The sequence below is a fragment of the Herpailurus yagouaroundi genome, unplaced genomic scaffold (assembly GCF_014898765.1).
Source record: "Herpailurus yagouaroundi ecotype Mexico unplaced genomic scaffold, PumYag 188, whole genome shotgun sequence".
Taxonomy (NCBI): Eukaryota; Metazoa; Chordata; class Mammalia; order Carnivora; family Felidae; genus Herpailurus; species Herpailurus yagouaroundi.
In genome coordinates this window covers 995,816-1,010,185 of record NW_024412419.1, presented here as the reverse complement: position 1 = coordinate 1,010,185, position 14,370 = coordinate 995,816, and the positions used below count along the sequence as shown (strand labels likewise).

General features: G+C 56.9%; 1 protein-coding gene and 1 long non-coding RNA gene across 2 annotated transcripts in view; one reads left to right on the top strand and one right to left on the bottom strand.

The window, feature by feature from the left end:
• Positions 1-14,370, top strand: part of PXDN (peroxidasin) — a 55,903-nt gene that overhangs the window by 753 nt on the left and 40,780 nt on the right. The window contains 4 exon segments of the mRNA XM_040495953.1: positions 1-73; positions 75-103; positions 12,319-12,390; positions 13,182-13,253. Coding sequence (XP_040351887.1) covers positions 1-73; positions 75-103; positions 12,319-12,390; positions 13,182-13,253 — 246 coding nt within the window.
• LOC121044028 (uncharacterized) lies at positions 2,777-4,790 on the bottom strand. The gene is made up of 2 exons (XR_005797068.1): positions 4,678-4,790; positions 2,777-3,902 (listed from the first exon to the last, which is right to left on the bottom strand). It is a non-coding gene; the product is annotated as an uncharacterized LOC121044028 (long non-coding RNA).

The window sequence follows — 14,370 nt, the reverse complement described above, 5'->3', positions numbered from 1 at the left end:
GCGGACCTCCCGCCCGCCCACGCGGGGCGGACCTCCCGCCCGCCCACGCGGGGCGGACCTCCCGCCCGCCCACGCGGGGCGGACCTCCTGGTTTGCTCAAGAGGTGAGTGTGGGTCCTCTGCCCCTGTCATTACGCAACCGTCCTCGGTTTAACCCCCGCGTGCTGGGCTTTCTGGGTCAGAACAAAACGGCCTTGGGAGAAGTCCCGTTTTTTTTGGTCTGGAAAGTAAGGAAAACACTGATTTCATTTTTTAAACACCCGTGGAAGAAGTTTGGGATTTTTTTCCCAGAGGAACCAGCGTGTGAACTCGTACATTTGTTTCATTCATTTGTAGGGCAGAGGGAAGGCTTTGCCGGATCGGCTGCCTCTGCGTGTGGCCTGCGAAACAGCAGTCCGGCCACAAAGCCTGGGGAGGAGTTACCTAGGGCAGAGCCGGAAACAAAGGGTGCCGGGGCTGCGCCAGGCTCCGTTCGCCGCACCGGGTGTGGACCCTGGGCCCAGGGCCCAGGGCCGGAAGGAGCCCCCGCCTGCTTCTGTCTGGCCCGTGAGCTCAGTGTTTTACACTTTTAAGTGGTTGAGAAAAATCTGAACGAGAGCGTTTCCTGACGCCACAGTTGAGGGGTTCCGAACCCTGTGCCAGGAGCTGGGGAATCTCTAGCAGGCATGCCTGGGGCCCCCGTACCGTCTGTGGCCGCGTGCTGCGGTGACCCGGGCAGGGTCTCCCCGCTCTGCGTGGGGGGCTGTGCGCCCAGGTGGGGGTTCCTACAGGGCCTTCCCGGGGGTCCTGGCACAGGGCTCACTGGAGGGCCAGCAGAGGGGATGCGTAGGTCACAGTACATGAGGAGCTGGGGCAGCACGAGGCTGTCAAGCATGTGTGCGAAGGTTCTCGGCATCCTTGCCGCGGACGGCTGGGGCCGGGAAGTCGCGGACGCCGTCTGCGGGCTATTGGCAAAGCCCAGTCCAGAATCCCCAGGGCTTGTCGAGAATGGATGACAGTTTCAGGGTGATGGATCCTTTGCTCTCGCTGGCCACCCACACACGTCAGCACACGGGTGCCCACTTTCCTCTGGGCGGGCTGAGCCAACGCCGGCCTTCCTGAGCCGAACACGAACGCGGGGTCTCAGTCTGAGGACATGACCGGGAGACCGGAAGCAGCAGCATGGGCCGTCGGTGCCCAGAACATGGCTCTGTCCTGCGCCCCTTCCCGCGGGCATCTGTGCACCTGAAAGGAAAAGAGAAAATCTTTCCTGCCGACACTCCTTCCTTCCGACCTGTCTGCCTGTTTTCCTGGGGGCAGCGGCTCTGGGTGCAGCTGGGGTCACCGCCCTGGCTTGTGCCTGAGGACCTGGGACGGGAAGGAGGGGCTGGCCCTGGACCCCTTCCTTCCCCCCACCGTCCCTCCCTCCGGGTCTCGTGTTGTGCTGTTTAGTGGGGTTCATGGAACATTCTGACCTGATCCTGGACAGTAGGTGTCTCCCTGCCTTCCCTGCGGTTTGCCTGTAAAGACTTAGACCCGGCAAATGAGGCTTGCAACGTCATGATTATTTAAATATCTCGCGGTACAAATCCAAGCCATAGGGCCACCTTCTCTGCAAAGGAAATAATGTCACTAAATCCCAGAGAAATCTAATATTTAAGCGTCGTCGCTGCCTGTATACGTTACTAATAAAATAACCTCCTGACACCTAAAACCAGCTTGGAAAGTACGTATGTTTGTCTTTGGAATGGGTCAGTACCCTGATTTTTTTTCAGAATATCGGTTTTCATTTAAAGTTTTCTGTTTTGTGCTTTGAACTACTCTCAGGTTTTGTTTTGAATTGTACGTTGGAGAAAAACGTATTTTGCTTTCCTCTCTGTTATCATATACGTTATTACGTATTTTTGCCAACCAGACTTTTAAGGAATGGGCCGGCAGGTCACCCAAGAGTTGGCCTGGGTGGGCATCCTGCCTCCGGGAGGTCCTGAGGGGTTGGGGCAGCCTTCTGGCCCTGCCCCGGCCGCCCCTCCTCGACACTGGGCTCCGCGGGACGCTGACACGTCGAGGCCCCCGAGGAAGGGCATGCGGCCTTGCGAGACCCCGGTTCTCCACCTCCCCATAGTGGGACCCAGCCCTGCAAAAAGGAAGGTTCCTCAGTTTGGAGGCCGCCCACCCCGGGCAGGGCCCTTACGAGTTCTTCCTGTGGCTGCCCCTCTGTCCCTCCCTGCTGTCTGCCTCTCTGTCCCGCCTGCTGGGTAGAGCCCCTGCCCACCCTGCACTCCTGTGAGCCTGGAGAGGCGGTCCTGGCTGCTTGGTGCCATATCAGGAGGCAGAGACGGCAAAGAACAGAACGTTTGACAAATTGCACCCCAGCGCCCATGTGCCTCCGCCGTCTGAACGGCCTTCTCTGGGGAATGTGCGATCCTGGATGTGTGGCCGCCGAGCTCACAGGCGGCTCCGTGGGAAACAGAGCCCTTGGGGCCACAGAGCCGCCTGGCGTTGGCTCCTTGTCAAATCACCCATTTCTCCCGTGGGCTCGTGGGAGAGGTGAGCCAGGTCATGTGAGCAAGGAGCTCGCTGTCTGCCTGTCCCCATCTCTCTGGGACTGCCCACCTGGCAGGGGTGCGGGCACGGTCCTTTCATGTTGTACCTGCAGGCTCCTGGGCCGAGAAGTGGCCTGGGGCGTCACCTGAGGACATGGTGCCCTGGGTGCCGCCTGTGACGGCTGCCAGCCCGCAGGCTGCCGTGTCGCAGGTCAGCAGCAGTGTTAACACAATGTCATAGTAACAACGTGCAAGACCGTCTTTTACTGTTTTACGGAACCGTCAGTCCACGGTAGGGTGGGAAGAAAGGCAGAGCCAGCGAGCTGGCCCCTCCCGAGGGTGGCTGAGCCCGCGAGCGCACTCCTCTGGGCGTGGCTGGCCGTGGGCCACCTCATGCAGGCCGTGGAGGAGCAGAGCCCATCAGCCACGGCTCACAGGTCTCCTGTGATGGCTCCTGTCTTGAAAGCAACGTGGTTGTCAACACTGACACGGCTGAGAGCTGTGTCCCAGGCTGTCGTGGGCAAACGCGTCCAGCCACGCTGGCATTCCGGAAGGATGCGCCTGCGTCAGCACAGCCTGCCCTGTCCTGTGTCCACGAGCCCTGTGTAGGTGGAGGCATTGTGTCCGGGACCCCGCGTGGCAGCTGGCCGCAGCCGGTCCTGCCTGTCGGGTGCGGGTGCCGGTCCTAGCTGTCCCTCGGGCAGAGATGCTGGGTCCCCATGTGAGGCTATGCCCGTGGCTGGGTGGCCAGGCCTTGGACCCAGGCTCCTTGGCTTTTCCTCACCCGGCACCGGTGTTTCTTTGCCGACCCGTGATTTTCCCGTTTCTAACTTCAGTAACTTGGCTGAAGGAGGGAGTGGGCGCCTATCACACATGCAGACAGCGCGTGCTCACGGGCTTAGCAAATCCTTGAACGCACACCAGGGTCAGAGAGACCTCTGGAGGCGGGAAGCATGAGCCAAAATAAACAGGATGAAGTTTGTGTAACTTCTGGCTGTGAGTCATGCTTCAGAATCCTGCCGGTGGCTCCCAGTGAGGGAGAGGGGACAGACACACGGAGTCTGTCCCTGAGCCTCCTTTTGGGATGCTGTTCACTTACACTTAGGAGCCTGACACGTGAGAGGATCTGTGTGAGAAATTTTGCCTTCGTCTTGTGTCAGTAAAGTCTCATTTCTCCCGGACGGTTGGCTAAGGAACTTTTTGGGGCTCGGGAATGCTGTGCCAGATCTGACCTTGGCTTTGCTTGCCTTCGGGGTGCTTAGAGCCAAGCCCACCTCTGACCTCCAGCCTCTGCTCCTGAGCCTGGTTCTTTCTCTGCCTTTCTCCCCTCTTCCCTGCGACCTCAGGCACGTTCGTGGCTTGTGTTTTGTGTACTTTCATGCTGTGAGAAAGGAAGATTAGGATGGGAACAAACAAAAACGAATTTGTCATTGTGTGTAAACGTTTCGTGACTTCCAGCCGTGACTCCTGTTTTTTCAAATCTACTCTGTAAATACCGAATTGAGTTTTTTTTTTTTTAAAGTCAGCTGCAGAAGCAGTGCCAACTGCTTGCCCTCCTGTCCCCTGGTGTCCCCTCCTGTCCCCTGGTGTCCCCTCCTGATCGGGACACGTAGTTGCCCTCGGCAGTTCTGTCTCCAGGCTAATGCCATTCAGTCCTCTCTCCACCCCATGCCCGAGGTGTTCTCAGACGTCCATGTGATCCTGCCTTCTTTCCACTCCAAACCTCCCTAGTCTCCACTTCAGGAGAAGCCAGAGCCCCACTCCTGGCCTCCTGGAGCCTGGCCCGAGGCAGCACGGCGTCACGTTGGGAGCACAGTCCGTGCCCAGGTCTCTCTCTCAGCAGATCACAGGCTAGGCCGTGACGCCAGGCAGCCGTGGTGGAAGTGACCAGCCCTTAGCAGATGCGCAGGGACATCAGCTGTTAGCCCACGTCCCAGCAGAACCGCCCGTGGGAATCTGGTTCACAAACACCTTTGCAAGAATCCGGGATGATCCTTGCAACGGCGCGCTTACCGCGTGCATGCGTGGGGCCAGCTCGGACGTCCCCCTGAATCTGCCCTCTTGGTCAGCAAACCACGGAGTGTGCCCGCCCCCCGCCCAAGACCAAGCCCTCCCAGGGCGAGCCCGACTCCCCAGCCTTGCTGTGGAGCTCTGACCCGCTGCTCCACGTGCGCGGCCCCTGTCCCGTAGACCCCGTGCACCGTGTATGGTGCAAGCGTCCTAGCTCGCGGCTTCTCAGGCCTGCCTCCCTCGGCAGGGTGATTGTCAGTGTGGCCTCAGCGCCCCAGTGTTGGCATCACCAGGGGAATTTATAGGCGGTCAGTTCTGATGGGCAAACACTAGCCAAGGGCCAGCTCGCTCCCGGTCAGAGAGCAGGGTGCACTCGCTAATGACCTGGGGACCCTAACGAAGCATATTGGGAAACATGGTGGCCTGGAGAGGAGATTCTGGCCAAGTGGGGCCCGGGCAGTATGGGGCACTCTGGGCCGTGCCTCCTAACTTGGTGTCAGGAAGGACAGGCTGTGATTCAGACAGCAGCCGTCCATGCATCCCACGAGCACTGTGGGAAGGAACCCCAGAGAGCTGGTCACCGGAGCAGACAACAATAATACAGGGACAGTCAGTGGAGGGGCGCCTGTGGGTGTGACCCCATAGGCCTGATGGGGCGGGCGGTCAGGCTCCTGACCCTGACAGCCAGGCACATCCCGGGCACGCTGAGCTGTCATCATGAGGGACGGCCTTGGGGACTGGAGTGTGCAGCTCATGGAGGCCAAGGGGGACCGGAGGCTGGAGCGGGCTGGGGGAGGGTGGTGTCCTCCAGGAGGACAGCCCAGAGGATGCTTGTGCTCTCAGAAGGGCACAGTGGATCCTCATCTGCAGCCCTGATTGGCCCCGAGCTGTGTGGTGCCTGCGTGGTGGGCGTTTCAGAGCTGTTTCAGCACATTTGTCGTTCAGGACCTCCTTCATAAAGGTGCCTTTCCGAGCTGCCCTTTGTAGTTACGCAGGGCGAACATCCCTGGGCAGGTGGTCTTGGCTTTGCCGGCATGAAGCCCGGGGCAAGTTCTCAACTCCGTGTGCGCGTCTGCACGCTCAGAACGCCTGTCCTCATGGTGCTGCAGGAACCGCTAACGGGGCGTGCGCTCCTGCGGGTGCTGTCTGGTCCCGGAGGCCAGGTCCGCTTTCCTGAGCCAGTGGGATGCCCACGCAGGAGAGGGCGCGCTGTGTGCCCGGGGTTCTGCAGCAGGGATGGGGGCAGGCACATGGGCCGGAGGCGCCAGGAGGGACAGACGGCCTGGTGGTGCATCGGAGGCAGGAAGTGAAGGAGATGTGGCGGTCAGCTTCTGGCTCACCTGTCCAGGGGGTGGAGTGTCAGTCAGACTGCTGGAATTGGAGAGGAACCGCGATTGGTGGGGGAAGAAAACGCGCTTTTCTTGAGGACAAGTGAAGTCCACGGTGCCGTGGGGAGCGTGTGGGAGACCCACAGTTCCGTGTGCCCGCAGGCAGGGACGTTCGCACCAAGGCAGGGCCGTAAGTAAGTGTCTTATCACCAGGTCATGTACAGACGTTCTTTTTTAAAGCAGTCTTGGGAAGACAGAGTAGGCTGTGAGGTGCTCTGATATTTTGAAAGTAAAATGTTAGATTTCCGGGGCGCCTGGGTGGCCCAGTCCGTTAAGCTCCTGACTCTTGATCTCGGCTTAGGTCGTGATCTTGTGGTTCATGGGATGGAACCCTGCATCTGGCTGTATGCCGACACACGGAGCCTGCTCTCTGTCTCCCGCTCTCTCTCTCTCTCTCTCTCTCTGCATGTCTTCCTGTTCTCTAAATAAATAAACTTGAGAGACAAGAAAAGCAGTGCTACAGATTCCGAAAACAATAGCTGTGTCGGGTTGGTCGGGGTCACTGTCCACTCGATGCAGATGCCGGCCCCTCCCCTCCCTGGGGACGCAGCAGGCAGCAGTGGGCGGGTCCCACGGCTCCTTGCAGCAGCAGGCTGGCTTCCCCGGGGGCACAGTGCCCATCTCAGGGAGAGAGTCCAGCACTTAGAGTTCTGAGTAGAATTGGGGGTGCAGCTAGACTCAACGACGGCTCGACACAGTTTTCCGACTCGTGATCGTGCCAAAGCTGTACGCACTCAGGAGAAACCGTACGTGGGATTTGGATTTTGGCCTTTCCCCAGGCTGGCGGTACCGTGTAGGATCCCCTCTGATGCGGGACAGGGGTCCGCAGCGGATAACCCTGCCCCCACACAGCCACCTGTGTGTCACTTGCTCAGTAGATCACAGGAGCTGTTCAGCACTCTGTTCTGGGATGTGCTGTGTGTGAGGTCGTTTTGCCCACTGTAGGTTCGCGGAGCGTCTGAGCGGGTTGGGGTGGGCTGGGTGTAGGCTCTGGGGAAGGCTCCGTGTGCCGTGCCCTCTAGGTGCTCAGTTTCTGATTTCTGTTTTTTTCTGCTGGGCTTTGCTTCATCAGTAGTTTGCAGTAATGGAAACATTAAAACAAATCACCTAGCCCTCGGCACTTGCGAACTTAAACTTGGTTAGCCTTTTTCCTGTAAAGTGTAAATGGACTTCTGGTTTTGAGGGTCTGGCTCACAAAATTGCACTGAATTCCAGGGCCGTTCCAGGCCCTTCTGCCACCGAGGGGGCTTCTGCGGCCCTGCACTTCCCCGAGGAGGCCGGAGGGGGCAGCAGTTTGCATTACTTTTGAGGAGCTCCTGAACGCGGGTGCCGTGGGGCGGGGGCATCCTGTGAACCCCTCCACCTTCTCAGAGCGGGGCGGGAGCGTTGGCGGCACAGATCAGAACCCTGAGCGGATTCGGAGTTCACCCCTAGCCCTGCTGCTTGCGACTGAGCGACTTGGGGCACCTTGCCAGACCTTCCTGCCTCTGAATCTTTGTTTGCCAAATGCAGGGATTTCTTCTAACCTGTCGCGAATTCTCCTTCTTAAAACCACCCACCATTCCCAGGCCCTAACTTGTCCGTGGCAGACGCAGTGGACGTGGACTGTGGTGCTGTCCGTGATCTTGCCCCGAACTCCTAGTTTCTAGGAGCCCGTGAGAGGCTCTCTTGCACCACCCTGAGACTCTCTACGGTGGGGACTGCTTAATTCAGAGACTGGCGCCTAATGAGTACTTAGCGCATTCAGCGGATGAGTCTGGGAAATCTGTCAGAACCATGGGTGATGGTCTCCGTGGACGTCTACAAAGGGCTTTACGGTCTCGGGAGCACTTTCCACAGACATGGTCTCCTGCCGTCCTTGATCGTGTGCCGAGTGGCGTTTAATTTTTAAGGTTTAGGACTTTTGCTTCCTGTTAGGATTATTTGTGGAAATACTTAACAATGATTGTAAAAATAGTAATTCTACTTGTAAAATAACTGAGCTATAGCTAAGTGTGCAGTGTAGGGCAGGAGTGACCTTCCATGGTCCTATTCTGTGGGGTTAGACATTTTGTCTCCTTGGGCATGTGTAGATATTATTTCAAGTTAAAAAATGGGGGGGGGTCATTTAGTATACACTTGGCTCTACTTTTTAATTGGCTTACATTTAACATAAGTTTTATGTCAGCAACCACAAATGGGTTAAAGGATCAGACGTGGAAGACGAGCAGAGGGGACGAGCAGAGACCCACTGTGCATGTGTGCCTGCACACATGTGTGCATGTGTATACACGCATGTATATGTGTGCACATGTGTATGTGTGTGCATGTGTGTACGTATGCGTGTGTGTGCGCATGTGTGTGCACAGACGCGTGCATGTACAGATGCCGCTTGTGTGTCCGCACACACTCGCAAACGTGCACACACTCACACATGCACACACAGCTGCCTCCCCAACATTACCAAAGAGCAGTGTTCTCAAACTTCACCGTGCGTCTCCTGGGGGGATCATAAAAACTCAGAATTACCAGGTTCCACCCCAGACTTTCTGATTCTGTAGATTTGGGGTGGGGCCCAGAATTTGCTGTTCCGGCAAGTTCCCAGGAGACGCTGCTGATCAGGGGACCCCCCCCCCCCGAGAACATTGCTTAAGAGAATTCTCACCGTTCCTAATTAATAAGTCTCTCCTGAGACTTCCTACAGAGCGGGAATCGATTCAGGTGAAACACAGCCTCTGATTTGCAGTTATGACTTTGGATTTGGGGTTCGTGTTTGAAGCCCATGGCATCTTGGTTCCCTGCACCCGTCTCTCCAGGCTGGGGCCACACGGCCTCTGACCGTCCCTCCTCCTGCCGCTCGGAAGCTGACCGAGAGTCTCTGTGCATCATGTGCGAGGGTACAGACACTGTCCTCTCTCCATCACACTGTGCGCTTTCTGGTGTCCTGTCCGCAAGCTCGCCCCGTTTTCTGCCGTATTCAGGATGTCATTAAGTCTGTGCAAGGACTTCCCATTTTAGCAGTTACGACTTCCAGTTCCAGAATCTCAGTTTAGTTCCTTTTATTGTTTTTATGCCTCTGCTCCTGTTGGGGGGGCCTCTCTGTGCCCTCTCCCTGGCTGCATGGGCATGTGGTTTTTCTCCAGCCGTCTGCTGGGAGCACGGGTGGCTGGTCTGACTGCCGGAAAATAGGCTGTGCAATAAGATGTGGTCACATGTGTAAGTTTAGATGTTCTAGCAGTTTCATTAAAAATTAGAGAGAAACGGGCACCTGGGTGGCTCAGTCGGTTGAGCGTCCAACTTTGGCTCAGGCCACGGCCTCACAGTCCGTGAGTTCGAGCCCCGCGTCGGGCTCTGTGCTGACAACTCGGAGCCTGGAGCCTGCTTTGGATTCTGTGTCTCCCTCTCTGCCCCTCCCCTGCTCATGCTCTGTCTCTCAAAAATAAAGAAATGTTGAAAAAAATTAAAAAAAAAATTAGAAACCGGGTAATTTTACTGAGCTTATTAACTATAACAAACATGTTCATGTTTCAACACATAATCAGTGTGCACTGATCTCCACTTCCCCCGGAGTCCTCTAGATCTGGTTCGGGTCTTCCCCGGACCTAGGCCTCTGTTAGGACCGGCCATGCTCGGGCACTCAGAGCCGGGTGCGCGGCGGCCGCTGTGTGGGGGCCCCTCTGTCCGTCCATCCAGCCGAGGCTCCTGGTACCGGCCTCACACCTGCTGGAGGGTGTCATGTGGGGCTCCCTCCCCCCAACCTGAGCGGGCGGGCGTCACTGTGTCGTGAGGGTGTCCAGTCCTGGGTCCCTGAGCGGTTTGCCCCCAGTGATTGTCCACCTTGCTCTGCCGTCGTAGGGGAGCCGGTCTCAAAAGCTGCATGGCTCTGGCCCCTGTCCTTCTGCCAACCTGAGGACCGGCTTCGTGGTCTGCGGCCGTCCCCACCGGTTCGCCGCAGTGTTTGCCCATGGCAGTCCCCATTCCGGGGGGACCTGTTCCCCGTGTTGCTCCAGGGTCATCTGTCCGAACCCTGTGAAACCCTGCCTTTGCTCTGTGCCAGGAGGGAGCTTCCAGATCACCCGTGTTTACACTAAACAGTAACTGGCCAGGTGTCCTCATTAACCACTGCCCCACATTTCACCGGGATGTGGAGGGGAGTCAGGGAAGTCGGCCCCAGAGACGCCCCCCGGCCCCCGTTCCCTCCCTGCCCTCCCCGCAGGGCCTGGCCTCAGTGTCCCTGCGCCTGAACCACTTGCAGTGTTCTGAATGTGGATGTAGATGAATTCTTGCCGTATTTCAAAGCAACAGGTCAGCTTGGGCCAGCCGCGTTCCCCGGAGAGCACGCGGGTGGACACCGGGATCCGGAGAGCACACGGGGTGGTGGTCAGGCTGGCAGCTCAGGGCCGTGGCGACCAGCACCCGGGGCCTCCCCTTCTTGAGAACCCGCCCAGAGCGAGGAAGCAGGTGCCCCACTGTTCACTCCTAAGTGCTCAGATTTCATTTTAGCCACTTACATACTTCCTGAGAAGTTTCTTATTGCAGCATAAACCAGAACCCATTCCGTAAGTCATTACAACTATTGAATTGGCCCCAAATACCCGATTCCTGAAAAGTCCGTGAACGTGAGAACTCCGTACATGTCATGAGAGGAGCATCGTTCCTGAGTTGGACCACATGCTGCCCAGGAGCCCCGTGTCTGTTTCCTGGGGCGGCCTGCACAGACAGAGCTCAGACGGGAATCCACGCGCTCCCAGCTGGAGGCGCCTTTTTCACGACCAAGGGTCATGCTCCTTCCAGGGCGGTCCGCTCTGTGTCCCGGCTGCCGGCTCGCGGTGGACCTGGGTGATGGTTGACATGTGGCAGGATGACGGCCGTCTTCACACGGCGCTGTCCCCGTCGCCCAGATTTCCCTCTTCTTTGAGGACGTGAGTCATGCTGGAGTGGAGCCACCCTCGTCGCCTTTGTAAAGACCCTGTTTCCCAATAAGGTCAGTTCTGTGGCCCTGGAGTCAGACTTCAAGGTGCTAATGGCAGGGCCCCAGCTCATCCCGTGATAATCCAGCAGCACCGAGTCACAAGGGGTTGGGCCTGTGCCCAAGGAATCTTGATTTTTCTGACCCTTCGAGGAGGAAAGTCGTGTTTCATTTGCTTCTCAGTGACTTTCATTCACGTTAAATTTATAGGTTTTAATTGGGGCTGGGAAGGGGTAAAAATGTACCCTGCCGCGTGCCTTTTGCCCCCGAGCTCATGGCCCCGAGCCCAGCGCCTCCCTGGGTCCACGGAGCATACACGCCACCAGCTGCCCGGCACCTCCCCCACTGGGCCACCTGCAACAGACAGCTCCAGTCCTGGGCTCCACGGTCCTGCCCTCTGGTCTCACCTGGGCTGCCCAGGTCATCCCTCTGTCCCTGAAAAGTCAGTAACTGCTCTCCCAACACACATCTGAGTGCCGAGAAGACGTAGGGGAGTACTGAGTTCGGATCCACTGTCTGAGTGCCAAGAAGACGTAGAGGGAGTACCGGGTTCGGATGCACTGTCTGAGTGCCGAGAAGACGTAGGGGGAGTACCGGGTTCGGATGCACTGTCTGAGTGCCGAGAAGACGTAGGGGAGTACCGGGTTCGGATGCACTGTCTGAGTGCCGAGAAGACGTGGGGGAGTACCGGGTTCGGATCCACTGTCCGAGTGCCGAGAAGACGTGGGGGAGTACCGGGTTCGGATCCACTGTCTGAGTGCCGAGAAGACGTAGGGCGAGTACTGGGTTCGGATCTACTGTCTGAGTGCCGAGAAGACGTAGGGGGAATACTGGGTTCGGATCTACTGTCTGAGTGCCGAGAAGACGTAGGGGAGTACTGAGTTCGGATCCACTGTCTGAGTGCCGAGAAGATGTGGGGGGAGTACTGAGTTCGGATCCACGCGCAGAGTTGATGGATCTCCCAGCTCAGGATGAGCTTCTCAGTTTCACTCTCTACTTCTCACCGAGAGAACACTGAAGGCGCTTGGCGGATGAACCACCGCACTCCAGCTCCGGAAATGTCGGAAGGCGGTGCTGCAGCTCTGGACCCTCCCATGGCCAGCGACTCCTGTTGAGTCCGTGCAGGGCAGTCCCGCTCCGGTTTGGGAGGACCTGGTGATGTTAGGTTTTCCAGCGAGTGGCAGGAGGTAGACGTCTGGTTAGTTAGAGAAGTGTTTGTCTCTCCAGGATGGTTGTTTAAACCAACTTGTGTCCTGGGAAAGCGCCGCTCTCGTTCAGATCAATATCGTTGAGCCTCGGAGAGGAGGCACTTGGCCCAAGGAAGGAGCTGGGCTGCAAGGTTTAATTCCTGAGGTGCCTTGTCGCGGTGTTGAATCTGGGTGAGATGATGGCTCATCACTAGCGGTGACTGCGCACTTCTGTGTCTAAACACATCTCTTGTTTGTTTTCAGGGATCTGCGCTTTAACAGAATCCGGGAGATCCAGCCCGGGGCATTCAGGAGGCTGAGAAACTTGAATACGTTGTAAGTCCAAACGCTCTGTTGGGACCCCGTGGGAAAAAGTGTGGAAATCATCTCAGCTTCCACCTGCGGGTGGAGCTCAACCACAGCGGTCAGCCCCGATGATCCGTGGTCGGGGGTGTGGATCGGGAGAGTGGACACGGGTCCTAGAGGAGAACACGTACATTGAGACGCCAGGCCTGTGGGTCCGTGCTCGGCGGCCGTGCTGTCTTGTCTGACATCCGTGACCTGTGTGGGTCCCTCATAAATGGGTGTGACCCAGACCTATGGCCACGGGCACCTTCTCTTCCTATTAATGACTCAGCCCCTGGCTGGCCCAGACCCCTTCACCTGCCCTATTCACATGCCCCCCTCACAAGGTGGAGGGGAAGGTGCTTCTCCCGAGCTAGCTGGGCCCAGGATGGGAGCCGGGGGGGGGGCGGCCAACCCCCCCCCTCTGGTGGGACCACTCTGCACGTCCACACTGGCTTTCCAGTCGGCTGAGGTGGATAGTGTGACAGTCAGTAGGACAGACAGATACCCTCTCCACCAGAGGGGAACTTGGTCTGTGTGCCCGGGGGGGGGGGGGGGGGCGGCAACGGCGTGCCGTGACAGGGACACCCATGCACTGAGGAAACTCATGATCAGAGGGCAAGACTGAAATGCTGTTCGTCATGGACACAAGCAGTCAAGCCAGTGTAGGCGCCGAGCTCCGCAGCGGAGTCCTGCTATGACCCTTTGCAAGCGGAAGGAACGTTTCCCACAGCACGGTGCAGTGGTGGTGTTTTAATTCTTCCTGAACTTTGGTTTCATAGGCTTCTCAACAACAATCAAATCAAGAGCATACCCAGCGGATCATTTGAAGACTTGGAGAATTTAAAATATCTGTAAGTTAACCATCCGTTCTTTACCCTTCAGAAAGCTTATGTTGTCAGTATACAGACTAATCATTGAGCGAAATGTTATGCTGCTTGCGAATTATTGCAGATACACCCATCTCTTAGGCTTTATTTTCAGAAGGTAGTGAATTTTCGGGTGGGATTTTTTTTTTTTTTTTCAACGTTTATTTATTTTTGGGACAGAGAGAGACAGAGCATGAACGGGGGAGGGGCAGAGAGAGAGGGAGACACAGAATCGGAAACAGGCTCCAGGCTCCGAGCCATCAGCCCAGAGCCCGACGCGGGGCTCGAACTCGCGGAACGCAAGATCGTGACCTGGCTGAAAGTCGGACGCTTGACCGACTGCGCCACCCAGGCGCCCCTCGGGTGGGATTTTTAAAATGAGCTCTTGTCAGTATGAAGTGCTGTGTTGCATGAGGCTCGGTGAGTAAAGTCCATGAGTGAGGTTAAAAGTCACAGCCCTGCAGAGTCCCGTGGGAACAGTAACTCTGCTAGTCTGTGACTCATGGTCCCTCGCCAGCATGAATGGCTGACAGGTGGTCTGTGAGAGAGAAGCTTGGAGAGCAGTCTCAAGCTGCCTGTCCAGCTGTGAGCAAGTGTGGGAAGCAGATGACAAATCCCACTGGAATGTCACTAGTTTTCGGCTAATTTTCCCCAGCTTCCTCCAAGCGATCGCACCTCTTAGTTTACTGCAGTAAAATTGTAGTTTACTTTTCGGAGTTGACTTTCGGTAACTTATTTATTAGAATTTAAAACATTTGCCTGTTGAAGCCAGTTTTGCAGGTTACACAGTGGCCTCACTGGCAGGTGCAGGCCTGCTACGTTGCAGGCACTTAAGTTAAGACCGGAAGGCATTAAAGACACATTCCAGTCGCATTCCTGGTTGTAGAGAAAAGTACGTGTCGTGTACGTGTTATTCTTACTTTTAAGACTTAGATGGCATTTCCAGATAGAAGCATTAAAAAAATGTTTTTTAACGTTTATTCATTTTTGAGAGACAGAGACAGAGTGCAAGGGAGGGAGGAGCAGAGAGAGAGAGGGGGACACAGAATCCAAAACAGGCTCCAGGCTCCGAGCTGTCAGCACAGAGCCCGACGCAGGGCTT